Source organism: Crotalus tigris, unplaced genomic scaffold (assembly GCF_016545835.1).
Source record: "Crotalus tigris isolate CLP2741 ecotype Arizona unplaced genomic scaffold, ASM1654583v1 scf7180000017742.2353718, whole genome shotgun sequence".
NCBI classification, from domain to species: Eukaryota; Metazoa; Chordata; class Lepidosauria; order Squamata; family Viperidae; genus Crotalus; species Crotalus tigris.
In genome coordinates this window covers 205043-230022 of record NW_024096609.1, presented here as the reverse complement: position 1 = coordinate 230022, position 24980 = coordinate 205043, and the positions used below count along the sequence as shown (strand labels likewise).

General features: G+C 46.2%; 1 protein-coding gene across 4 annotated transcripts; it reads right to left on the bottom strand.

Annotated features, from left to right (window-relative positions):
• Positions 1 to 1028: 1028 nt before the first annotated feature.
• LOC120306611 (H-2 class II histocompatibility antigen, E-S beta chain-like) lies at positions 1029 to 19433 on the bottom strand. 4 transcript variants are annotated; one of them, XM_039340182.1, is made up of 6 exons: positions 19198 to 19433; positions 18685 to 18957; positions 17312 to 17590; positions 17050 to 17163; positions 16787 to 16810; positions 1029 to 1148 (listed from the first exon to the last, which is right to left on the bottom strand). In XM_039340182.1, the coding sequence occupies exons 1-6, from the start codon at positions 19286 to 19288 to the stop codon at positions 1102 to 1104; spliced, it is 828 nt and encodes a 275-aa protein (XP_039196116.1). In that variant the 5' UTR covers positions 19289 to 19433; the 3' UTR covers positions 1029 to 1101. The 4 variants fall into 4 exon arrangements, 3 of the variants coding, with proteins under 3 accessions (XP_039196116.1, XP_039196118.1, XP_039196117.1); XM_039340184.1 differs by having other exon boundaries at positions 17355 to 17558; XR_005556358.1 differs by having other exon boundaries at positions 1032 to 1148; positions 17355 to 17590.
• Between the last annotated feature and the right edge of the window lie 5547 nt (positions 19434 to 24980).

Here is a 24980-nt window from a genome sequence, read left to right as displayed (position 1 = left end):
TAAGAATAGAATTTGTGTTGTTATATCACAACGATTCTCAACTACTGGACATACAGCACCCCTCAGGGATGCCCTCTCTAAGTGGAGTCAAGTCAACGTCTTTGTTCACTTCGTAGAATTTGAATCCCCATTTGACAGAATTCTTCTCTTCCATTCAGCACTTGAAGGTTTGCCAGGACCCATTGAAGGGAAAGTCTGGGTCATGACATTCATTGGAGTATTTACAATTAAAAAGGATTGGCGTCTCAAGCATGTCCATAGTATTTGGAGCTTTCCCCTTCAGTTGAAAAAAAGTTGGGAAAACGATAATGCCTTTAAAACAGATTTCTTTGTGGAATTTCAAGCTGAGTATTTTAACTGTTCTGTTTCAAAACACACCTTTTCTGTCAAAGGCCGGAGAAGATGCACCCAGAAAGCACCAGTGAAGACCCAAGAGAAAAAGAATAAGATGCAGATACTAAATGATTGCTATACCTACAGTGTCCTTAAGATTCTGGCCCATGCCATGAGTGCTGCATCCCAACCCCAGAGGAGAAGGAAGAAGGGTGAAGAGAGGTTGGGGGCTCCAAGGCTGCAGCCGTGGAAGGTATGGGGTCCCAACAAAGATCCATCAAACTAAACTTCTTTTCCTCCGTTCAACAACCAAGACCTTTTATATATTCAAAAAAAAGTTCACAGACTTTTTCTGATTTTAAGCTCCTGTAAACTAGAACAAAAAACAGTGGTTGGCAACTGATTAAAGAGAGAAGCAACCTGGAATTAAGGAGAAACTTCCTAACAGGGAGGACAATTAACCATTGGAAAAACTTGCCTTCAGAAATCATAGGTGCTCCATTACTGGACAGTCATTTGTCTGAAATTGTATAGGTTCTCGTGCTTGAGCGGGGAGCTGGACTAGAAGACCTCCAAGATCCCTTCCAGCTCTATTCTATTCTATTCTATTCTATTCTATTCTATTCTATTCTATTCTATTCTATTCTATTCTATTCCATTCCATTCCATTCCATTCCATTCCATTCCAACATGGCTCTTCTACTTGATGTCTTTCCTCAAGGCTTAAAGCAGCTCCTTTGATCTCTTCCTTCCCTTCTTTGTCCTTGACTAAAGCTGATGAAAACTTTGTGCAGTGTCTTCTCCAAGTGTGGTGCCTGCAAGAGGACCTGGTATTATTCCACGGGTCATTAACAACATTATCAACAAATTAATAATACAGTTATTATCATAACTTTAAAATATTACTACTATTTTATTATAATCAGTAACCATTCTACACAAAGTGTAATGTGAGAAAAACTACAAATGAAATATTAATACAGATTATAGCTGCCATTCATTACATTCATATAATCATGTATCAAGTCCTGTATGCTAACAATTAGTTAGTTTCCTATTGAATTTTACTCATGCACCTCTCTCTAACACAAAATATATTTTTATTTTCTGGAAGCTGTAAGGCCCTGCCTCAGCTGAATCTCTCAGGAAAGCAGAACTCTTGAAACTGGCAGTGACAGCAACAGAAGGCAGGCAGAATCTGAAGTTTCCAGGTGAAATTGTTAGGCTAAGCCCCATTGTTCAATCCCCCCCCCCCAAACTGCCCAGTCCATAGGAGGCAATCCACGGGTGCAAAGAGGTTGTGAGAACTCCAGAGGGAAACTGGAATAAGATGGTCCCAGGCATCTCTTCCTTGGTGAGGTGAGGCAGATGACCTCGGGCAGCGGAACCGAGTCAACAAAGCAAAGCTAAACACACCACAGGAGAGCTCCAAAGGTCCCCCCTCCCATCAGGAGGGCAGCATCCTGACAGGGATCTATAGGGACATGAGAAAAGCTGGGAATTTTTAAAGGAGATCAAAATAACTTTCTCCAAGTATTATTATAATTTTTCCATCACAAAATCATAATTTATCTACTTCCTTTATTAAAGAAAATATAGAAGCAACAATCACCAAGGTCTAATTGTTTTTCATAACTCCCAAATTTTATCAGTAATATTAATATTTATTAGAGTACAATTTTTGAGACAGTTGTATCCAGTTAATTATCTCATACCATACAGATTGTTTGGGGGGGGCAACCCACAGCTGCATAACAGGTAGAGAAAGAAACTCAGAAAAAGTCCTCCCTAAATTTTTTGACTATCAAATGAGATGGTGAAAGATTTGTACTTTCACACACTGCAAGATGTTGTTAATACAACCTTACAATAAAGTAGAATTACTTCATCTGGTCAATTTTCCTATCTCCTCTACCTGAATGAAGAATGGCCTTGCAACTTTCTTCTTAACAAATCTTTGCTTTCTGGTAATCACCCTATTGTTTGTAAGGAGTTTATGAATACTCTAGTTATTTGTGTATTGTGTTTACTTGATTGGTGACCTTTGCTAGATTGTTATATATGATTGACCATTTTTGTCAATTACATTTTGTCAATATACATTGTAACAGTATACTACATGATTTAGAAATATTGCTGAATCTTTGTACTTTAATTTTGAAGATAATGGGAACAAATGTTCTCCCAACTCACCATATTTGCAAGTTAAGCAACCATCGAAGAAAGATTCAAATGTAAAAAGTGATAAGAGATAAGAAACCAAGATTTCTGCTTTTAAATTCCTGGATGTTTCCATTCTAGTTCCATCCATTTCTAAAGAAGAGGGAATTGTACAATCTTTCCCTGCTGAAAGTGTACTTGGATCAGAACGGAGACGTAGCAGCAGATCTCTATATTATTAGTAGCGTGGTTCTCCCCAAGGAGGATCCCATCAACAAGCAATTGGGGACTTTTGAAAAACAAAGAGTTACAATCAACCAAGCTGCTTTGTCACAGTTAAAGTTGCTCAACAAGGTGAGGAAAATATTGATGTCTTTTCTCTTTTTTCCAAAGCTGTTTCAAGTGGGCTAAACCTAGTAAAAAAAAAGTGGGTAACCTTCACTGAGAATTGAATGTGTGGAGTAAAACCTCTGTAGTTTTCTTAGGCAGATAAGCATGCTTCAGTTCCATTGACCAAGGTTTCCCTTCTGATGCTGTCATGCTGAAACCTGTTGTCAGGTGATCCAAAATGAAATATGGGGTGATTATTATTTAGGACACAAATCATTGCCATTTAGTGTCCTTTTGGCAGTTTAGTATCACCTTAAAACTGGTGAGACAGGGCCTCATATGCTGGATATTTTGGTGTTAATAGCTTCAGGTTCACTAGTGTTTTCTCTTCAAATATCAAAGATAAAAGCAATTCTGTTGACCAGTCCCCGAGTTCAGATTTGGACTGAATCCAATGAAATGAAATCAAGATTGGATGGAGGTCCTGTTGGTCCAATTGTGAAATAAGTGTAATCTTGCCTTGATTGGAGTCAGGGGTCTCCCAAAATTGCAGGCACATAGTATGGGATGTTTTTAATCAGCTGAGAACATGCTTATAACTGCCTCTCTCTAACCCCAGTGGGATAGTGGAATTTATGAAGGAGGTCCAAGGCTTTCACTTCACATGAAATAATAATCACTGGTCTTATGTGAGTTCATCTATGGATTGATTGCTTAAATTTATTTGCTGCCCATCTCACCATGATAATGGTTTGAAAACTGAAGTACTGAAGCATCGCTTTGGTGCAAAAATATCTTGATATCACAAATAATAAGGGACAATTTCAAGGGAAATATTACTCAGATTTGGGCATTAGCTTGTAAGAGTGTACTTCATCTGAAAATCCCTTGAATGCAACTGTTTATTTTGATTGTTAGCTGCCTTAGGACACACTGAGAGGCTACAAATCAAACTAATAATAAATATGGGTATGTATTTCCCTGTCAGATTGTGTCACCTAATTCTTTTCTTTCAACAGAAAGGACCTTGTGTTGGATACCTTGTGTTGCGTATCCATTTCCTATACAGGGCTCACACTCATGACCCATGTGGGGCACCAAAATATGCCTGACTCACCCTTTTTGAGGGACACGTTCTCATGATGTCACCTCCATCTCACCTCACTATAGTTTTAGAAACTAGTCAGCCAGTTTTAGTTTTAGTTCACCGGAATGGCAGCCATATAAATTGAACAAATATATACACAAATAAAGAGCATCTTTAAGGTTGACAGCCCTTTTTTGTGAGGAAATTTCCCTTTTTATCTTAACCGGAGATAATTTTGGACGGCTTTCAAAGGGAAGCAGTTTTGCAATGTTTTATGTACTCCAGAAGAAATGTTTCTAGATCCTATTGGTCAAAAGTTTCTTTTCTCCTCACAATTTTATTCTATTATTTCAATAAATCCAATGAAATGAAAATTTAATAAATTTTTAAAATAAAGTTTACTCTAAAATTTAGTATTTTAGATATTATATTTTAAAATAAAGCATTTATGAAGAATGGAGGAATGGATGTTAATTCCACTATGAGGAGGAACTCACTGGTTGCCACTTAATGGTTAATATTTTCTCAATTTCATCCCTCCAGACTTTGTTAAGTAGAAAGCTACTTTATTGTAATCTGATAAATCAGAAGAAAAAGGGAGGAACTGAATGAGGCATCTGCCTGCAATTGTATCTCCTGCAACCATTTGGAAGTGGTCAGAGATTTCATATTTGCCTACCTGAAGTCCAGAGACGATTTGGCTGATGTTCATGTCTACCTCCATCTTACATGGATGGTGAGTCCTGACATACTTTCTGTGGCATTTCTTCTTTTTCTGTTTAGTCTCTGCCTCAGTCTAAATGTGCGGAAAAATGCCATCCTGGATTTGTCAAGCAGGCTCGAGAAGGAGAGCCAGTTTGCTGCTACGACTGTGTTCATTGTCCAGAGGGGACCATCTCCACTCAGGAAGGTGGGTGACACCACAGGGAAACTTTGTTCAATATGCCTCTTAAAGACACATGTAAATTTGATTGTTTAGTTCTCAATTTTAATGGTGTCCAATTTCTTCCCTAAATGGGATATATAAGAAAAATATCTTGAAGGGAGAGGTAGAAAGAAGGATGTTGTGGATTGCATGGGAAATCTCTCTTTCATTTCCCAGTTTGGATGTTTCCGTCCATATTTATCTTTCTTAAAAATATCTGTATTCTTTGTAACTTGAGGAATAATTTTTGATCAATGGGTTTTGTTTACCTAAACCAACTTTACATTACAGGCTGATAGATGCATCGATCAATCATTCATTTAATCAGTTAATCTTTAGTAAGATCATATATCCTTATAAGCTGAAATATCTAATTGGGAGGAACAATAAAGGGAGACATGTTGGGTTAAAGGAACAATGAAAACCAAACAGAGGATTCAGTATAAAATCATCAAGTAGATATTTCCTTTCCACCTTTTCTTATCTTTCCAATTTTCTTTCTTGTTAAATACTGTAGTGAGATATAACACCAAAAATAAGGGGGGGGGATATAGTCATGGTCCTAAAAGAAAAAAAAATTATAATATGCAGTGTTCGGATTAAAATGAACAGAAAGAAGGGGGGGAAAGAGAACTAATAAAAGACCAATCTACTAAATATCCTTTGATTCTAATGTTGAATTCATTCTCTTTAAAATTATTGACAAATCGAGAGAATATGGAAAGATATTGCTTTATCTTTTCATTTTTACAGGGTGAAAAGACTTTGCAGATAAGACACTCAGTTCCTGTTGTTGAATTTATTTATGAATTAATCTTCCTTAAGATGTTTTTTCAAATTTGTTTATCAAGTTTATATGGCTATTTCACACAACGTGACTCTTGGTGGAATACAATCAAACCAATAATAAAAATTAAAACATTGAAGTATAAATGCTAAGAAAGCAAAACATCAGGGGATCCCCAGGACCATTGAAAGAATCACGTTTGAAGGACCTTCTAGAAGGCCTAATAGTTAAGAGACACTGTCAATTTCAAGCTAGTCAATGTTTTTTTGTGTGAAGGGGCTGTACAACCTGTCCTGAAAAAGTCAGTGTTGCAACCCTTCTCAAATGGTTCTCCATGGACCCAACCATCTTAGACAACTTTTATCCTGTGTCCAGTATTTTTGGAGCAGTGTATTGAGAGCATGGTTGGTGGGTCAATCATCAGTAACTAAGTTTAAAAATTTTTGAGACAAACATATGTCCATCATCTGAATTTTTAAAAAAATGAAATAAAATATTAAATAAATAAAAAAACAAAAAACTCAAAGGGCAGACTGGATGCAGCACTAGGTCTTTTTCTGCCATCAGTTTTCTGTTTCTATCTTTTTATCCCATACTCATAGGGTTGCTCTTGAAAACCACCTGGAATTTATAAAATGGTCCGGAATTCAAAGGCATGCACAGTGTTGAGTTTCCGTGTGTTCTTCCATAGGACATTCCTGCTGTGCAGGCTCCACAGAATCCCAGTTTCATTCCAGGTGCAATTAAATTCACATTTCAAACCTCCATGAGACAGAAACAGGGTATCTGCAGGATTTCCTCTTCTTGAGAATAACTGCTTGTCCCACCAGAGCAGATAAAATTGGCATGCAAACAATCTATTCCCTAAAACATTCCCACTTTATGGATCTTCTTTTAATTTTATATTTTTGTTGTTGTTCTTTTTATAGTGTGTATTGGGGATTTTTTTGTTGTTGTAGTTTAAGTATATTCCATTTACTGAGACTTTTCTGTCTTTCTATATCACATCTTATCCAAAGTTTTTTTAAAATTTGAAAGACTATAAAAGAAATATTACTTTCTTTTCTCAGATACCACAAAATGCAAAAACTGCCCAGATGATCAATATCCAACCGAGAACCGAGTCCAGTGTATCCCCAAAAGAATAACCTTCCTGTCCTATGAAGAACATCTTAGCTTCATCCTCATCTCCTTTGCTCTACTCTTGTTCCTAATCACAGGCTTTGTTTTAATCATATTCATTAAATACCTTGAAACTGCTATTGTCAAAGCCAACAACCGAGACCTCTCCTACATCCTCCTGGTCTCCCTTCTGCTTTGCTTCTTATCTTCCTTGTTCTTCATTGGCCGACCAAGGAAAGTCACCTGCTTTTTCCGACAAACAGTGTTCAGCATTGTCTTCTCAGTAGCCGTGTCATCTGTCTTGGCCAAAACAATCACAGTAGTGCTGGCATTCCTAGCCTCAAAACCAGGCAATAAAGTGAAAAGTTGGTTGGGGAAGAGCTTAGCCAACTCCATCATAATTTCTTGTTCTGCTGTCCAAATTCTCAACTGTGCCCTGTGGTTGGGACTTTCTCCCCCATTTCCTGACTCTGATCTGCACTCCCAGCCTGAAGAGATTATCCTCCAATGTAACGAAGGCTCTGTCATCATGTTTTATGTTGTTCTTGGCTACATGGGCTTCCTTGCTGCAATTTGCTTCACTGTGGCTTTCCTGGCCAGGAACCTGCCTGGAGCTTTCAATGAAGCCAAGCTGATCACCTTCAGCATGCTGGTCTTCTGCAGTGTCTGGGTTTCTTTCCTCCCCACCTACCTGAGCACTAAAGGAAAATACATGGTGGCCGTGCAGATCTTTTCCATCTTGGCCTCCGGTGCTGGACTATTGAGCTGCATCTTCTTTCCAAAGTGCTACATTATCATTCTGAGACCAGATCTAAACACTAAGGAACATCTAATGACAAAAGCAGGGGAACGATTGTGAAATAGTTTCTTAGGCTGGTAACATCTAATTTTCCATTATTATTGGTTATATGTTCTTCCTTTGGATTTTCTTGACAACTTATTTTTATTAAAACTGAAGGAAATAAATATCTGAAGTTTGTTAGTTAAATGAAAATTCAGGATAATCATCAAATATATTATTAATTAATAAATAAGTAAACAAACAAACAAAGAAATATGTTTTTAAACTATTGGTTTTCCTCCTTTTCCTCAGCACACATGTCAACCAATATTTGACTTAAGCAACTCTTCAAGACAGAAGATATATGAGTCATTTCCTGGGCTTTATAGTGGTGTAAGCTTGGCAAGTATCTTCAAATTTAATTAGTGAGGTCTGAACCTCATCTCTTTCGTGGTTCTTTATGAATTGGTATTTCCATTCCCCCCACGTTATGGGTTCTACTGGGGAGAAGAGAGTAAGTGATGTTGCAACTCTCTCACCGTTTTTGGTGTTCCTTCTCTTTCTCCTGAGGTGCTCTTTCTCAGCAATCTCCGTTCATTTAAGCTCCAGATCAAGTTCCATCTTCTTCATGGCTTCGTCTCTCACAGCCTCCAGTTCCAGCTTCTTTGGACTGAGGTGCTGAATAGACTCTGACATCTGGTGAGGAATTTCCAGTAGCAGACATTTATTTATAGCCTGTAACTTCCTGACAGGTTTGGCATATCGGTATTCAAGTGAATTGGACTGAAGGGGATTGAAGATAAAATTCATCCTGGTCTGGTTTTGGGAGTCAGTAGCTTAACCAAGCTGAGGCAGGTACAAGAAGGCCATGGGTCAACTCCCGGATTGAAATGAAAATCAACTTTACTAAAGCTGTTAAAAGATAATAATAATAATAATAATAATAATAATAATAATAATAATAATAATAATAATAATAATAATAATAATAATAATATCTGTAATACCATCAAACATCCACATCTGCCTATCCCAGGTCCTGGGTAAGGACTCGATAGGTAGACAAAATGCCAAATCCAGTCTGAACATCTGGCTGACTGTGTGATGATCGATAATATGTTATTACATAACACCCCAGACTTAACAATTGTCGATAAGAAAGACAAAAAAGTCTGGATAGTGGACGTGGCAGTGCCTGGAGACAGCAGAATAGAAGAGAAAGAACTGGAGAAGATAACAAAATACCAAGACCTACAAATAGAAATAGAAAGACTGTGGCAAAAGCAAGCAAGGGTAGTACCAATAGTAATAGGCTCCTTGGGTGCAATCCCAAAACAGCTGGAGCACCACTTGAACACCATTGGCATTGACAAATTCGCTATTAGTCAATTGCAAAAGGCGGCCTTACTAGGAACTGCTTCCATCCTGCGACGATATCTGTAATACCATCAAACATCCACATCTGCCTATCCCAGGTCCGGGGTAAGGACTCGATAGGTAGAAAAAATGCCAAATCCAGACTGAGCATCTGGCTGACTGTGCGGTGATCCATAATAATAATAATAATAATAATAGTAGTAGTAGTAGTAGTAGTAGTAGTAGTAGTAGTAGTAGTAGTAAAGTTGGAAGGGACCTTGGAGGTCATCTAGTCCAACCCCCTGCTCAGGCAGGAAACCCTATACCATTTCAGACAAATGGCTGTCCAGTCTCTTCTTAAAAACTTCCAGTGTTGGAGCCTTCACCGCTTCTGGAGGCAGGTTGTTCCACTGGTTAATTGTTCTAACTGTCAGGAAGTTTCTCCTTAGTTCTAGGTTGCTTCTCTCTTTGGTTAGTTTCCACCCATTGCTTCTTGTCCTGCCTTCAGGCACTTTGGAAAATAGTTTGACTCCCTCTTGTTCGTGGCAGCCCCTGAAATATTGGAACACAGCTACATGGGAACTACATCAGCTCTTTTCCAATCCTCTGGTAGGATCTTTGAAAAATATAGTTCAGTGTTTCTGAGATCACATCTGCCAGTTCCTTAAGAACCTTGGGGTGTAATCCTTCTGGTCCTGGTGATTTGAACTCTTCTAGGCTGGACAGGTGCTCCCTAACCATTTTCTTGCCTATCTTAACTTGTATTTCTATTTTGTTTTTTCTGGCACTAATTTTGATAGGTTGGTCTGTTTTTTCTCTTTGTGTAAAGACAGATGCAAAAAAGGAGTTTAATAGTCCTGCTTTCTCCCTGTTGCTTGTCACCTTCTTGCCACTTTCACCCACTAATGAATCAATCGTTTCCTTCACTTTTTTCTTGTTCTTTACATGTTGAAAGAAGCTTTTTTTGTTATTTTTCATTTTGGTTGCAAGTCTTAGTTCATTTTGAGCCTTAGCTTTCCTCACTTCATCTTTGCAGGCTCGGGCTATTTGCTGATATTCTGACTTAGTATGTGTCCCTCTTTCCACTTTCTTAGTTGTCCTTTTTATCTTTCAATTGATCAGAGAGTTCTTTATGCAGCCAGGCTGGTTTCTTTTGAGAGCTGTTATTTTTCCTCTTTGCTGGTATTGTGCTAGACTGGGCCTTTATTATCTCACTTTTCAAAATTTCCCAAGCCTCTTGAGTTGTTTTCTCATGGAGGATTCTCATCCATGGAATCCTTTCCAAGCCCTCTCTAAGTTTATTGAAATTAGCTCTCTTGAAGTCCAAGACTCTAGTTTGATTGTTTTCTGTTGCTTGTGCTTCCATAATGTTGAATTCCAATATTGCATCATCATTTCCTCCCAGGGTTCCTATGGCTTCAACACCTTCTATCATTTCATCTCTGTTAGTGAGGATTAGATCCAATATGGCTAATCCCCTAGTGCCCTTCTCTACTTTTTGGGAGACAAAGTTCTCTGCTAGGTTTGTCAGGAATCTGTTTGATCTTCCACTGTAGTAGTAGTAGTAGTAGTAGTAGTAGTAGTAGTAGTAGTAGTAGTAGTAGTAAAGTTGGAAGGGACCTTGGAGGTCATCTAGTCCACCCCCTGCTCAGGCAGGAAACCCTACACCATTTTGGACAAATGGCTGTCCAGTCTCTTCTTAAAAACTTCTAGTGTTGGAGCATTTACTGCTTCTGGAGACAGGTTGTTCCACTGATTAATTGTTCTCACTGTCAGGAAGTTTCTCCTTAGTTCTAGGTTGCTTCTCTCCTTGATTAGTTTCCACCTGTTGCTTCTTGTCCTGCCTTCAGGTGCTTTGGAAAATAGCTTGATTCCCTCTTCTTTATGGCAGCCCGAGATATTGGAATACTGCTATCATGTCCCCCTTGTCCTTCTCTTCGTTAAACTAGACATACCCAATTCTAGCAACCGTTCCTTATATGTTTTAGCCTCCAGTCCCCTAATCATCTTTGTTGCTCTTCTCTGTACTCTTTCTAGTGTCTCAACATCTTTTTTACATCGTGGTGACCAAAACTGGATGCAGTATTCCAAGTGTGGCCTTACCAAGGCATTGTAAGGTGGTATTAATACTTCACGTGATCTTGATTCTATCCCTCTGTTAATGCAGCCTAGCACTGTGTTGGCCTTTTTGGCAGCTGCAGCACACTGCTGGCTCATATTTAGGTGATTGTCTACTAGGATTCCGAGGTCCCTCTCACAGTTACTACTATTGAGCATGGTGCCACCTATGCTGTACTTGTGCATTTCGTTTTTCTTGCCTAAATGTAGAACCTTGCTTTTTTCACCATTGAATTTCATTTTGTTAGTTGGTGCCCAGTGTTCAAGTCTGTCCAAATCCTTCTGTATCTTAAGCTTGTCTTCTAGAGTGTTGGCTATTCCTGCCAGCTTGGTTTTGTCTGCAAATTTGATGAGTTCCCCATCTATCCCTTTGTCCAAATCATTGATGAAGATGTTGAAGAGCACTGGGCCCAGAACAGAGCCCTGGGGCACCCCACTACACACTTCCCTCCAGATTGTTGGGGGCAATGTAAATATTGCTTACTGGTGTACACCGCTTAGAGAGTGCTTGCACTTAAAGCGGTATATAAGTCTCATAAATAAAATAAATAAATATAGATGAAGTTCCATTGAGGACCACTCGCTGAGTACGACCGGTCAGCCAGCTACGGATCCATCTGGTGGTGATTCTGTCTACCCCACATTTTTCTATCTTATCAAGTAGTAGGTTGTGATCTACTTTATCAAATGCCTTACTGAAGTCCAAGTAAATTATGTCCACAGCATTCCTCTGATCCACTAATTTTTTCACATGGTCAAAGAATGCAACAAGATTTGTCTGGCATGATCTATTTTTGACAAACCCATGTTGGCTTTTAGTAATGACTTTGTTTTCATCATTGTTGTGCTCTATTTCTGTAGAGATGAAGTTATTTCTTATATAGAGAGCAACTCCACCTCCTCTTTTATTTGGTCTGTTTCTTTTAAATAATTTAAATCCTTCTAGCTGTGTATTCCATTTGTGGGTTTCGTCCCACCATGTTTCCGTTATGGCAACAATATCATATCCGCCCTCATTAACCTGAATTTCTAGTTCACCCTGTTTGCTGTTCATACTCTGTGCATTTGTGTATAGACATTTGAGTCCTTTATGACCCACCCTGTGTTTACTTCCTACGTAACCTGTGTGGTGCCTGAGTTCCCCTAATGTCTTACCACCTATTTGGTTAATGCACTTTGTGTGGCACTCGCTATTAAGAGCTTGATTTTGCTTGACAGCAAGGTTGGTATTTTTGACCACACACATATCTATGTTATATGCACTGATAGCCCTACTGTTTTTAGATTGCCGGGGACAGGGATGTTCTGTATCAGTTAGCTCACTATCCCCACTGTTTAGTTTAAATATTCCTCCAGAAATTCTGTGAATTTAAAGCCAGGTAACTCAGTCCCTTTCTTTGGTGTATGCAAACCATCTCTTTTGTACATTTTCTCATGGGACCAGCTAATACTGTAAGAATAGAATAGAATAGAATAGAATAGAATAGAATAGAATAGAATAGAATAGAATAGAATAGAATAGAATAGAATTATGATAGGATAGGAAAGGATAGGATAGGATTGGAAGGGACCTTGGAGGTCTTCTAGTCCAGAGCTTTTCAACCAGTGGTACAGGTACCACCTGTGGTACATTGGCACCTGGCAGGTGGTATGTGACCATCCTAGAAAAGTGGTAGCGGGGGAGGGGAATGAGCTGAACCGATGGCAACACCGCACAAGCCTGAGCGAGAGACGGCTGGAGCTGCAGGGCTGTCAGGGCTCAGCGGAAGCGCCAGGGTCAGTGCCGCTTTCCAGCTGATCGACGCTTCTTTAGGGCTGTCAGGGCTCAGTGGAAACACCAGGATCAGCGCCAGGCTCCAGCTGGAGGTCAGCGCTGATCCTGATGCTTCTGCTGAGCCTTGAAGAAGCACCGATCAGCTAGAATGTTGCAGCATCTCCAGGATCTTGTGATTTACATTCAGAGGCTTTCCAATTGATTCATATCTATGGCGGTCACAGTGTCCCAGGGTCATGTGAAGTGACCAAAACCTGCTGCAATCACCCAGTAGATGGGGGGAATAAAAACCAAACACACCCCCACCCCATCCCTGCTGCCAATACTCAATAGAAATGCTCACAACAGTGAAAACCTCAGACACCGGGCGGGCAGGCAGGTGTCTTGCTAGGCTGTGGCTTGGGGGGCACTTTTTTTCAGTGCCATTGTAACTTTGAACAATCACTAAGTGAACTGTTGTAAGTCGAGGACTACCTTTACTTTACCACTTCCCCCCCCTTTTTTGGGGTCATCAAGTTTTTGACCCCTTGCTAGGCGACTGGTGGTACTCAGATATGCCATATCCTAAAAGTGGTACAATGGATGAAAAGGTTGAAAAGCCCTGTTCTAGTCCAGCCCCTTGCTTGAGCAGGAGAACCTATACCAGGGGTAGGCAACCTTGGCTCTTTTATGACTCATGGACTTCAATTCCCAGAATTCCTGAGCCAGCCATGCTGGCTCAAGAATTCTGGGAGTTGAAGTCCATGAGTCATAAAAGAGCCAAGGTTGCCTACCCCTGACCTATACCATTTCAGACAAGCGACTGTCTAGAGTCCTCTTAAAAACCTCCAGTGATGGAGTGCCCACAATTTCTGGAGGCAGGCTGTTCCACTGGTTAATTGTCCTCCCTGTCTGGAAGTGTATGCTTAATTCCAGGTTGCTTTTCTCTTTGATCAGTTTCTAACCATTGTTTCTCGCCTGCCCTCTGGTGCTTTGGAGAATAATTTGACCTCACCCCCTCTTCCTTGTGGCAGCCCCCCAAATCCTAGAATGCTGCTATCAAGTCACCCCTATTTCTTCTTTTCTTTAGACTGGCCAGGCCCAAGAAAGGAAGAGTGGTTGAGAATCATGCAGGGGCAGGACCCCAAAAGAAGTGCACACTTCTGCTGAGCCCTCCCAATTACGAAGTCCCAGAAAAACGTTCCCTCCGCCCACCCAGACCCACCGATTCCACCTCTGGGGCCGGGAGACTCCGTGTCTTTCTCCCCTCTCTTTGGGGACGCTTGTGGGGCAGCATCCAGGGGCTCTGTTGGGCTCCCCCTGATGTTGCTGCTGGTGGGAACACTGGCCTGGATCCCTGGAAGCCAAGGGGGGAAGGAGACCCCCGGTAAGGAGGGGCCAGGACAGGGAGGGGCTGGGGGGAGGATATGGTTGGGAAGCACCCCTGATACTCGTGGGGGAGGCGGGGAAGAAAGCTGCTGGATCTCCAGACGTACTTTGGGAAACTGGTCGAGGGTAAGAGTGGTGGAAGTCTGCAAAAGCTTCCATCTCTGCGTGGTCTCCTCCCCCTTTCTCCCCACATCCCCCCCCCAGGGGGACGCAGAGGGACCCGCTCTTTCCCAATTTTAGCCAAGGTGGGGAGTGGCAGCTGGGCCCGTCTCTTGCTCTCCCCCCCCCCCCAATATCTGGGTCAGAGTCGGCTGCATCGAAAGAGGAAGGAGGCGGAAAGCGAAAGCGAAAGAGGGAAATTTTCCGACCTGAATCCACACAAAGAAAAAGATGCATTTTAGCAAAAATATTTTTGCTTCTTCGGAAACTTCACTTTTTCTTCTGAAACCCCAATTTGAGGCTTTGAAGGTCCCGCAAGAGCGGAGCTTCGGTCCCTTCTGGGAGAGACTCTAGATTTGGGGAGGAGACCAAGAACCCCCCACCCTCCATAATCCCCCATTGCTCAGTCGGGACCTGGAGGGGAGGGGGGAACTGAGGGAGGAGGACGGGGGGGGCGGGTCTGAATTGGGGGATGCTTTCAGTCTTGGGGGGCTGCAGCTCAAGGGGGTGTTTCAGAGCAGCCCTGCAGGGGAGTCTGATTTCATTTTGCTCTTCCCCCCCCCCCTGATCCCGCCTAGGTGGCTGCAGGGAGGGAGGCACGCAGCCAGGGGGGACTTGGGGGACTCTAAAGTGGCTGACTGAGGAGTCCAGCCCCTCCTCACCATGGTTTCCTTCCCCGCTTCGCTTCCAGAGAACTGGCCCAGTGCCCTCCTCCAGCAGCAGGGAGAGCCCAGGGACGCCCCCAGCCCCAGAGGTGGAATGGGGGGGGGTCCTCCGAGAGGGGGTGGAGGAGGCGTTTTCCTCGGAATTCAGAACTGGAAATGCCCTGATGGAGATGAACCAATAGGAAGTCTCCCTCCTGCAGCGTCATCGGTCTCCGGGCAGAGTCCTTTGTGACTTCACCCACCGGCAGACACAGCGAAGGTGATCCAGGGAGGGACATCTCCCCTCCATTCCCAGGGAGACTGCCCTGCTCTCTGCCCTCCCTCCCCGGCCCTGGCTCCTTTTGGGGGGGAGATGGACAGGGGGGAGATTGTCTGGTGGGGGGAACCGAGGGGATCAGGGCCCCGAAGAGGGAGGGAGGCAGGGGGGGCGCTGGGTGTGAATGGGGCCAGGAGCCTCCGTGGCTTCTGAGGGGCTCAAACGGGCTCCGATCCTGGAGAAAGAGGCCCGGATGAAGCCAGGAGAACCTCCAGCTCCAGCAGCTTCCCAGCCACGGAAGAGGCTCTCCGGGAGAAGCAGGAATAGGGGGTCTCCCAGGGGTCCCCTCCCTCTGGCAGGGCTTGGAGAGATTGAGGAGGGGGTCCTGCCCCTTCCCCTCCCTGGGATCTGCCCACCCTCTTCCTGAACTGCTTCTGGATTTAGACCTAAACTAGCCTGGATAGTCAATCCAGAGACAGGGTAGGCCTCAATTTGGGGAGGGGGAGGGGAGGAGGGAGGACTCTCTGGGGGGGGGGCAGGAAAGAGGAGGAGGAAGAGGAAGGAAGGAGGGAGGAATTCCAGGATTTTTCCTACCATATAAATTTTATTCTTTTATAGCAAAGGGAAGGGAAGGGATTCGTAGGAAGAGTAATGGGGATGAAGCTGCTGTGGGTTCAAAGGGGGAGAGATTTGGGGTTCTGGACTGGCAGGCAGGCCCTGGGGTCAGTCTAGATGGTCTCCACCCCTCCCTCCCTAGAAAAGGAGGCCCTGAAAGAAAGATGAGGAGCCTCTCAGCAGGAAAAGCTCCAGGCTGCCATTCTCCTCCTCCCCCCAATCTAAAATCTTGAGCCTCCATTTTTCAGAGGTTGCAAAAAAGACAGAAATTCTTCAGCTACTGAAAAAAAAAACCTTCCTTTCCCACCAGGAATCAGAAGGAGAGCAGAATTAATTCACAAGTGCTGAAGAAAAAAAGAGATGGGGAGAAAATGAGAATACAAAATGAAACCTTCAGTGTAAATAACATTATTCCTCTCTTTCAGCCACCCCCCACAGAGAGGCCCACAGTGCAGGGGTTTCGTTGATAGGCAGGGGCAGAAGGAGGGAGAATCTCCCATGTCAGGGAGGAAAAGTCTGGGAAGGACCAGCAATTCATCTCCAGAGGCTTGTGGAATTTTTCCCAGCTGAATTAATTGGGGAGTTAATCAAGAGAAGGCCTCCCCCCCCCAGATGTTTCATATGAACAAAGAAGATGGGGCCAGGATGGGGAGTGGTAGCAAAGCCGGGTGTCGCTTTGCCAGAAATTGTGTGAAATGTCACAAGGAGACTTCCCTTCTCCTTTGCAATTTCCCAAAACCTGGAAATCTCCTGGGTCAGATTTTAGTGTTTATGTGTGTTTGTTTGTTTTTGATTGCAATGTATTTTCAGGTCTCTGTAATGAAAACCTGCCCAAAACTTCAAAAAAATTGTGTTATCCACAGTTAGGAGGTTTTGTTCAGGCACATTTTTTTTTAAAGGAACATTTAACTAATGTTAAGGAAACGTCTATAACTTGGGGAGAAACTCACCTGCAGGAGGCTGGATGGAAGTTGCTGGAAGGAGAAAAAGAGCCAGTCAGGACCCTTAATGGGCTGGAGGACACAGGGGGTCCCCCTCCCCATCGATAGCCCATAATAGGTTGCAGGATGCTCACTTATACAGTAGACTCTCAGAGAACAGAATTTCCCAAGCAAATCTCCAAGGGGGCCTCCTTGCCATCTGCTAAGCTTGCTGAGAAGCCCCCCCTGGATGGTCCCCCCCCACAATCTCTCATCCAGCCCCCCAGACTCACCTTTCTTGCTCTTCAGGTAGAGGGAGAGCCCCATGGCAAAGAAGATCACCCCGATCACGGCTGCCACGATCCCCGTCCAGAGTTTGCTCCTGGCAGAGTTGGAGGATCGAGGCTCTGGGGAAGGAGAAGGAGCCTGACTGAGTAGGAGGATCAGGGCCAGCTTCCCCCCCAGGAGGGTCCATCCCAGCTCCCCCCACAGGGAGGGTCTCTGCCCCTTCTCAGGGCAGGAGAGGGTCCCCAGAGGGGGAGGGGAGGGGCTCACCCCACTGGACAGTGATGGGGGCCTCCAGGCTGGCATGCTCCACCTGGCAGGTGTAGACGTCCCCCCGCTGGGGCTGGGTCTCCAGCATCACCTGGAGCTGGTAGGTCCAGTCTCCATTCTGGAGCTCCTCCCCAAAGGCCACGCCCTCCTTCTCTGGCTGCCCGTTCTTCAGCCACCGGACCTCGATCTCCACGGGGTAGAAGCCCCTCACGATGCAGAGGATGGTGTGGGGGGAAGTGGGGTCCAGCTTGGTGGGGGAGATGGAGACGGTGGGCTTGGCTGGAGGGGAGGAGGGGAGGGGGAGGAGGGACACGGGGGGGGGGGAGACACAGGAGGGGCCAGAACAAGAGACCAAGTGGGTTAGTTCAGGCCAGGATCCCTTTTCACGTCTGAAACTATTATTTGTGTTAAGTCATTTCCAAAGCAAAGAGCCTTCCCTAATTCCCTTTTCCAAATGTTTGGAAGTTCACTTTTTATCCTAAAATCCCAAAGGCCCCAGAGGTGAAGGGAGCCCCTCCCCCACTCCTGGCCTTCCGGAAAGGGATGAAAATGGGGCTCTGGGGCTTTGCTTGGGGGGCAGAGAGGAGGAGGCAGCCGTGGGGCTGGACAGGCTTCTGAAGCCCCCCCCCTTTTCATGAATTTTTATCACTGGATTTTAATCATCCCTGCCTTTTAAATCTTAAATTCTATAGACTATTTTGGTGGTTTTATATTTTATGTGTACACCATGGAAAGTCCCTCTGTGTGTGTTAGAAAGAGATGGTTTTAAAAGTTGATGTAAATCAAGAAAGAAATATTATTAATTAATATAAAATGTTATATTGAAATATTATATGGCATGTAGATTATATTGAAATATATCTACATACTGAGCAAGAGAGGGACATTGCTGGATTCCTCCCCCCCCCTAAAAATATAATATTTGGTATAATTTTCTGGAAAGAAGTTTTTTTGGGCAGGGGAAACTTGGGACGCTGGGAGGAGAAGGAAGATGATGGGTGGGATGGGAAGGAGAGGCATCTATTTCTTCCCTCTGGCATGTTTCATTGTCATCCTTGTAGAATTTCAGACTTTTTAACAGTAATTTATAGTTTAACCTTATTTTTTATACATTTTTTATTTATTTATTTTTTATTTAGGGGTGATGTTATATCCTACTACCCCATCCAGAGCCCCGCTTTGAGGGAGGTGATTAGGAGTATCAATAAATAGCAATAAATACCAATGAATAAATTTCATAGATCGGAGGGCACAGAATAAATACATAAGGGGCAAATCTTTATCCGGGAGATAAATTTCATTTCTAATAAATGAAATGAAAAGGGGGGTCCTTGCATCTCCCCCCCCCATGGAACTCCCCCTCCCCCACTCACCTCTCCGGCCAACCACGGAAGAGCTCTGGGCAGCCTCGTAGTTGTGTCGGCAGAAGGAATCCACTCCGGTCTTCTGGTCTTGCAGCTCGTGCTTATCCCTGTTGAAAGCCTCCGCATCCCCCTTCCCCAACGCCGCGAGGGCCTCGAACTCCCCGCGGGCGCTGTCGAAGCGGAGATACTCCTCCCGGTCGTAGATGTAGCGCTGCAGGAACCGCACCCGCCGCGTCCCGTTGAGGAAGCAGCACTCGACCTTCCCCTGGTACAGGAAATGGGCTGCGAGGAGGAGGAGGAGCGTCAGGAGGGACTCCAGGGCCCATGGTTCCCAGCCTCTCCTCGAGGAGGGACACAGGCTTGTGTCTTTGTTCTGCGGGGGGGGGAAATGCTGCGAGGGAGGGGGCGGAGACCACGCGGTGATCGAGGCTCCTGCAGGCTCCCGTCTCTCTTGCCCTCCACCCCCTTTCCCCCTACTGGGGTCCCAGCCCCTCTCCTCCCCCCTCTGAGCCCCCTCCTTACCGGGGGTCTCCTTCCCCCCTCCGCTTCCGGGGATCCGGGCCAGCGCCCCCGCCACCAGCAGCAGCATCAGGGGGAGCCCAGCGGAGCCCATGGACGCCGCCCCACAAGCGCCCCCAGAGAGACCAGAGACGGAGACGCGGAGGCTCCCAGCCCCAGAGGCGGAATCGGGGGGTCTGGATTGGGGGGAGGGGGCGTTTCCCTCGAACTTCGGACCTCGGAGGGCCCAGGAGAGCGGAGGGACCACTGGGACATCTCCCTTCTGCAGCGTCATCGGTCTCCGGGCAGAGCCTCCCTTGACTTCGCCCGATGGAGGAGATAGTTCGGCGCAGAGAGAGAATCGGAGGAAGTTGCGGGGGGGGTCTTTTCAGTCTGGGGGGGGGGACTGAAGCTTCGGGGGAGGGTATGTCATGACCCCTCCGCAGGGGAGTGTGCAGTTCTTTTGGGGCCCCGCCCCCCATGATTCTCGAACAGCCTCCCTTTCTTGGGTCTGGCCAGTCTAAAGAAAAGAAGAAACAAGGGCGACATGACAGCAGAATTCCAGAATTTGAGGGGCTGCCCCAAGGAAGAGGGGGGGGGTCACGCTATTCTCCAAAGCACCAGAGGGAAGGAAAAAGAAACAAAGGTTGGAAACTGATCAAAGAGAGAAGCAACCTGGAATGTAGGAGGAAATTCCTAACAGGGAGGACAATTAACCCGTGGAACAACCTGCCTCCAGAAATCGTGGGCGCTCCATCACTGGAGACGTTTAAGAAGAGCCTGGACCACGAGACAGTCCCTTGTCTGAGATGGCAGGATGGGTTCTCCTGCTTGAGGAGGGGGCTGGACTGGAAGACCCCCAAGGTCCCTTCCAGCTTCTATTCTATTCTATTCTATTCTATTCTATTCTATTCTATTCTATTCTATTCTATTCTATTCTATTCTATTCCATTTTATATTCCATTCTATATTTCTATTCTATTCTATATTTCTATTCTATTCCATTTTCTATTCCATTCCATCCTATATTCTATTCTATTTCATTCCATTCCATTCTATTCTATTATTCTATTCTATTGTCTTTGTGCCCCTGGACTGGAGGGGTGGACTAGAAGCCCTTTTAGTTCCCACAGGGCCCAGGCGGAACCCAGGCTGGAGCTGCCAAGCTTGAGGGGCTCTTCTGGGCTCCTCTCCCCCAACATGGAAGCAGGAAGCTCCCAGCAGCTGCATTGGATGACAAGAAGGGAGGGGCAGCCCCACAGCCAGCCAGGATTTGGGGGTCACACACAAACCCTCCAATCCAAAGGCAAGCTGCGGAAAACCCTCAGCTAAACCAGGAAGGAGGCAATCTGCAAGGATCCCTCCTGGTCCAGCCGGATCCTCTCACCAGCCCCCCCTCTTCCCCGGGGGGAATTTCGTCTTTCCCAAAGCCTCTCTTGGGGGTCCCACCCCCTTTTGCTCCTTCCCCACAAGCATAGGGGGTCCCTGCCAGCCTCCCCCCTGCCCTCCCCCTCCTTACCGGGGGGAGGGGTTCCTTGCCCCCCTCCCTTCCTGGGATCCAGGCCAGCGCCCCCAACAGGAACAGCAGGGGGAGCCCAGCCAAGCCCGTGGATGCTCCCAGCCCCAGAGGCGGAATCGGTGGGCCTGGATTGGGGGGGGGGCATTTTTTCTCTCAAAGTCAGTCTTGGGAACGCCCAGAGATCCGAAAGGACCAATGAGAATTCTCCCTTCTGTAGCGTCATCGGTCTCCGGGCAGAGTCTCTCTCGACTTCCCCTGATGGAAGGGGCTGTCCGGCGCAGAGCGAGAAGCGGAGAAAGGGGGGGAGAAGTGTTGGGGGGCAGCTTGTATGGGGAGAGAAATCAGCCCTGAAAGAAGAGGGGGAAAAAAAGAAAAAAAAATATGCATATCCGTAGACAGGATGTATAAGAGGATCTGAGCAGATTTTCTTCCTTCTAGAATATCTCAATATTATTTTCAGAAGGATGGAAGGATGCAGCGTATATTAAATAAAATAAATTTATTACACATAATTATAATCTGGAATTTTAATAGACATTCTGTGGACTTCAGTAATCCTACGCCGTAATGAATAGGATTCCAGCCTTAACCATTAAAGTCTGAAAACCTTCTCCCCCCCCCCCCAAACTCTCCCCAAACAGACATTCTGTTTCTTTTCTTTCCTTCCATCCAGAGAAAACCTTTTTTCTCGTCTTCTCCGGAGATTCGTGTTCGGGGGAGTTCCGCAAAGGCGGGTCGGGCACAGCCTCCATTCCCGGCTCTGCTCCGAAGGGCTTCGGGGGTCCAGAGGGGGCCCGAGTCCTTCCCGGGGACGGGGGGGCTGGAGGGCTCAGACTCCCCCCTGGCCCAGCACCAGCCCCGCCAGGCCAGAGCCGGGTCCCCCCCCCCCGCAGCCCAAGGAGGGCAGAGTCCGAATCTCCCCCCAGTTGCGGGTCTGGACACAGCCGGTCGCCCCAAGTCTGTCCCGGATCCAGGCAGCCTCTGGGGGGGAGGGAGGGGCCCCCCTCGCTCGCCTGACCCGGGCAGAACCTCTGGGCGCCTTTCCTGCTCCCCCCCCCAAATATTGTGATTTTCTCCATGTTTTCCCTGACACGCACACACACACACACACACACACAGCAACACACACACACACACACACACACACACACAGAGCAACTCCTTTCCACAACCCCCGAAGAGGCGCCTGAGTCCCGCTTCCTCCCCCGGCCTGAAGCGCTGGGCTCCCCCGAAGCGGAACCGAGGAACTTGCCCTGATCCAGCCGGCAACAAGCCCGGATTCTTCCCCAAACCAAAGTCATATCAGGTCTGTTTCTTTGGAAGACTTTAAATGTGAAAATATTCAATTGAAGAGCTGCATCAGGAAAGGGTAGAATGGCCCAGAACACGGCCTGTCAGTTGAGCGAGGGCGGGCTCCTGCGTGAGGCGTTCTCTGCTCTGATTGGTGGCTGCGGGTGTAAAGGGGGAGTTTCCCTTTTTCCCGCCTTTTTGTTCTGTGGGCTCTGTCGGCTCTTTTGTGATTTACCTCACGATTTACCTCAGGATGTAGTGATATTCCTGACTATCTTATCTGCTGGTAATAAAGATGTTAAATATATTTATTGATGTAAAACTACAAGTTTGTGTCAGTGTCTCCCACTTCATTTGGACGGCTGCCGCTCAGTTCCTCAACTTTAAATCTTTTTAGTTGTGCCTTCCAGTCCTGGGTTTCATTCCATTAAGTTTTCAGGAATTGCAACAATGACACACCCGCCTTTGGGTTTCAGGTTCTCCCTGTTTATTCCTCATACTTTGAGCGTTGGTGTGTAGAGGCATCTGAGCCCCTTTTGACTGACCCTGTGTTGGGTTTCCACATCCCCTCTTTTGTGCCCAGGTTCTTTTTTGCTCCAAATTGCAAAAATCTGTTGTATCCACAGCAAGGAGGTTTTGTTCAGGAACTTTTTTTTTTTTTTTTAAAGGAACAATTAACAAATGTTAAAGGAACATCTCCCAGTTGAGAAACTCTCAGGGCAGGAGGGGTGGGAGGGGAGGGGCTCACCCCACTGCACAACAGTTGTGTATATACACAGCCAGTCGCACAAAGGGGGTCCCAGATCCAGCCAGTGCCTGATCAGAGCTGAACTCCTGGACTCTTTTCATGTTTCCCCAGCAAGATTTTGATTTTCTCTGAGTTCCTCCTGCCCCCCCCCCAGCCCTCCACACACACCCCACACACCCCGCCTGAAGCGCTGGGTCCCCTGAAGCGGAACCGAGGAATTGGCCCTGATCCATCAGGCAACAAGCCCAGATTCTTCCCGGGGGCAGCTCCGGGACTGTCCGGCTCTGCCCCATGGCTGAGTCTCCGGGTGGGGCAGCCCCCTCGGTCCTCTGCCCTCCACCCTCCTGGAAGAGATTTAGGGGTCCCTCCAGACCCCTGAAGAGATCCCGGAAAGCCCAGGGAAGAAACCGAGGGAGAAATGTCCCCCAAAGGACCTAAAGACTCCGATTCTCCCCTTTCACACGTTACCGGGAGAGAAAGGGGGCCTCTGATGCCAGGAAAGAGGGAAGGAGAAAGAGGCAAAGGATGAGAAGCAGGGAGGGGGAGGGGCTCCGTTGCAGTGGGGGGAAGGGGGATGCTGAGTGAGGACCTGGAGGAGTGGGGGAGGTCTCCCCAGAGAAAATCTCTCCATGGGGGGTTAAATGTTGACACCAACTTGACGGCAGGTAACCACCATTAGCCTGTCTGCTTAAAGGAGATCTCCCGTCTTTTCCCCACCAGTGAAAGCGCTGGGGATGGTGAGGACTAAACAAGGGTTCATTTCATGGCTGTTCAAAGTTACAAGGGCACTGAAAAAACTGACTCTTCACCTAATATTTCTTCTTTTTAAAAAAATTTATTGTCTTTAATTTTTTTAATAATTTCATGTATATACCTGTGTTTAGCTTTGTGTATCCAGCTGAGTCACTTGTTGTGAGATGGGTGGTTATATAAATTTGATAGCTAGATGATACAGAGAGAGCGGGGATAGATAGGCAGACAGATAGATAGAGACAGACAGACAGATAAGATAGAGAGGGATGTAGATAGACATAAAGAGATAATAGAGATGAGAGGGAAAGAGTGGGAGGGAGAGAAAGAGGGACAGAAGGAGAGAGAGAGAGAGAGAGAGAGAGAGAGAGAGAGAGAGAGAGAGAGAGAGAGAGAGAGAAATGACATTCTCAGTTCTTGTGAAGTGTAGCTCATCCCCTGCCAGAAGCTCCTCATGTGGGTCATGTAGACCATAGTCCAAGAATCCAAAGTTCTCTCGATAGAACCATCTTCTGGATGGCTTCTGGAGGGGGCAAGGCTCAGTGGGAGAGCTATCTAGGGGCATCTAGGGGTGCTGGGGAGAAGGGAGGAGTCTTCCACTCAGAGTTGCCCCCTTGACCTTTCCTCTCTCCACAGAGCTCCTCTCCCTCCCCCCTGATGGCAAATGTCTCCTACACCAGGAATGGCTTCGACTGGACTTTCTGCTCTGGCCCAAAGAGGTCCTGGGGAAGAGACCCTTCCCAACACCCCCTGCCCAGCAGCCCTCAGACCAGGGGGATGGACATCAGGGTGACCTTCCCAGAGATCGAGGCCATTGGCCACAGGACCACTCAGGGCCTTTTCTGAGGGGAGGTCTCAGGTGACCTCCAGTTCGGGGCCACACGTGAGACTCGCACAGGACTCTCTCTGTTGGGGACCATCGGATCAGGACGGGGTCCTCCACCCAGGACATGAAGCAGGAGGACCCTCAAACTGTGCAGGAGATGCTGCTCTAGGGGTCTCCTCTGCCCAGAGGGATGGGGCTTCAGACCCGAAGCCAGGAAGGGCTGTGGGGCGGCAGCAGTGATAGGTGGGCAGTGCTGGAAAAGGCCTCTGGGGTCTCAGGTGGAGGGAGGGAGGCGTTGGGTGCCAAAATGGGGCAGGACCCTCCAGTTGTGAAGGAGAGAAATGGCACAAATGGCTGGGTGAGTGTAGGGGGAGTCTCAGGTGTCCCCCAATGGCTCCCCACAAATGCTTGAAGGAGACCATTCCTTCTGGCATCCTGGTCCTCAAAAGTAGGCTTGAGGGGAAGCAGAGGGGAGTCCTGCCCCTTCCCCTCCCTGGATCTGCCCACCCTCCTCCCAAACCAGTTTTGACTTCAGACCTGAAGTAGTTGGGATGGTTAATCCAGAGGCAGGGGAGGTGTCAATCTGGGGAGGGGAAGGGGAGAAGCGACAACCCTCCTGCGGAGAAGAGGGAGGAAAGAGGAGGAGGAAGAGGAAGGAAGGAGGAATTCCAGGA

Excerpts from the sequence above, each read along its gene's own strand:
- LOC120306611 (XM_039340182.1), bottom strand. The coding sequence starts at position 19,288 with ATGGGCTCCGCTGGGCTCCCCCTGATGCTGCTGCTGGTGGCGGGGGCG. Across the intron at positions 17,591-18,684 it reads TTCCGTGGTTGGCCGGAGAG|CCAAGCCCACCGTCTCCATC; the intron begins GTGAGTGGGGGA and ends CCTCCCCTCCAG. Across the intron at positions 16,811-17,049 it reads CTACCTGAAGAGCAAGAAAG|CAACTTCCATCCAGCCTCCT; the intron begins GTGAGTCTGGGG and ends TTCTCCTTCCAG.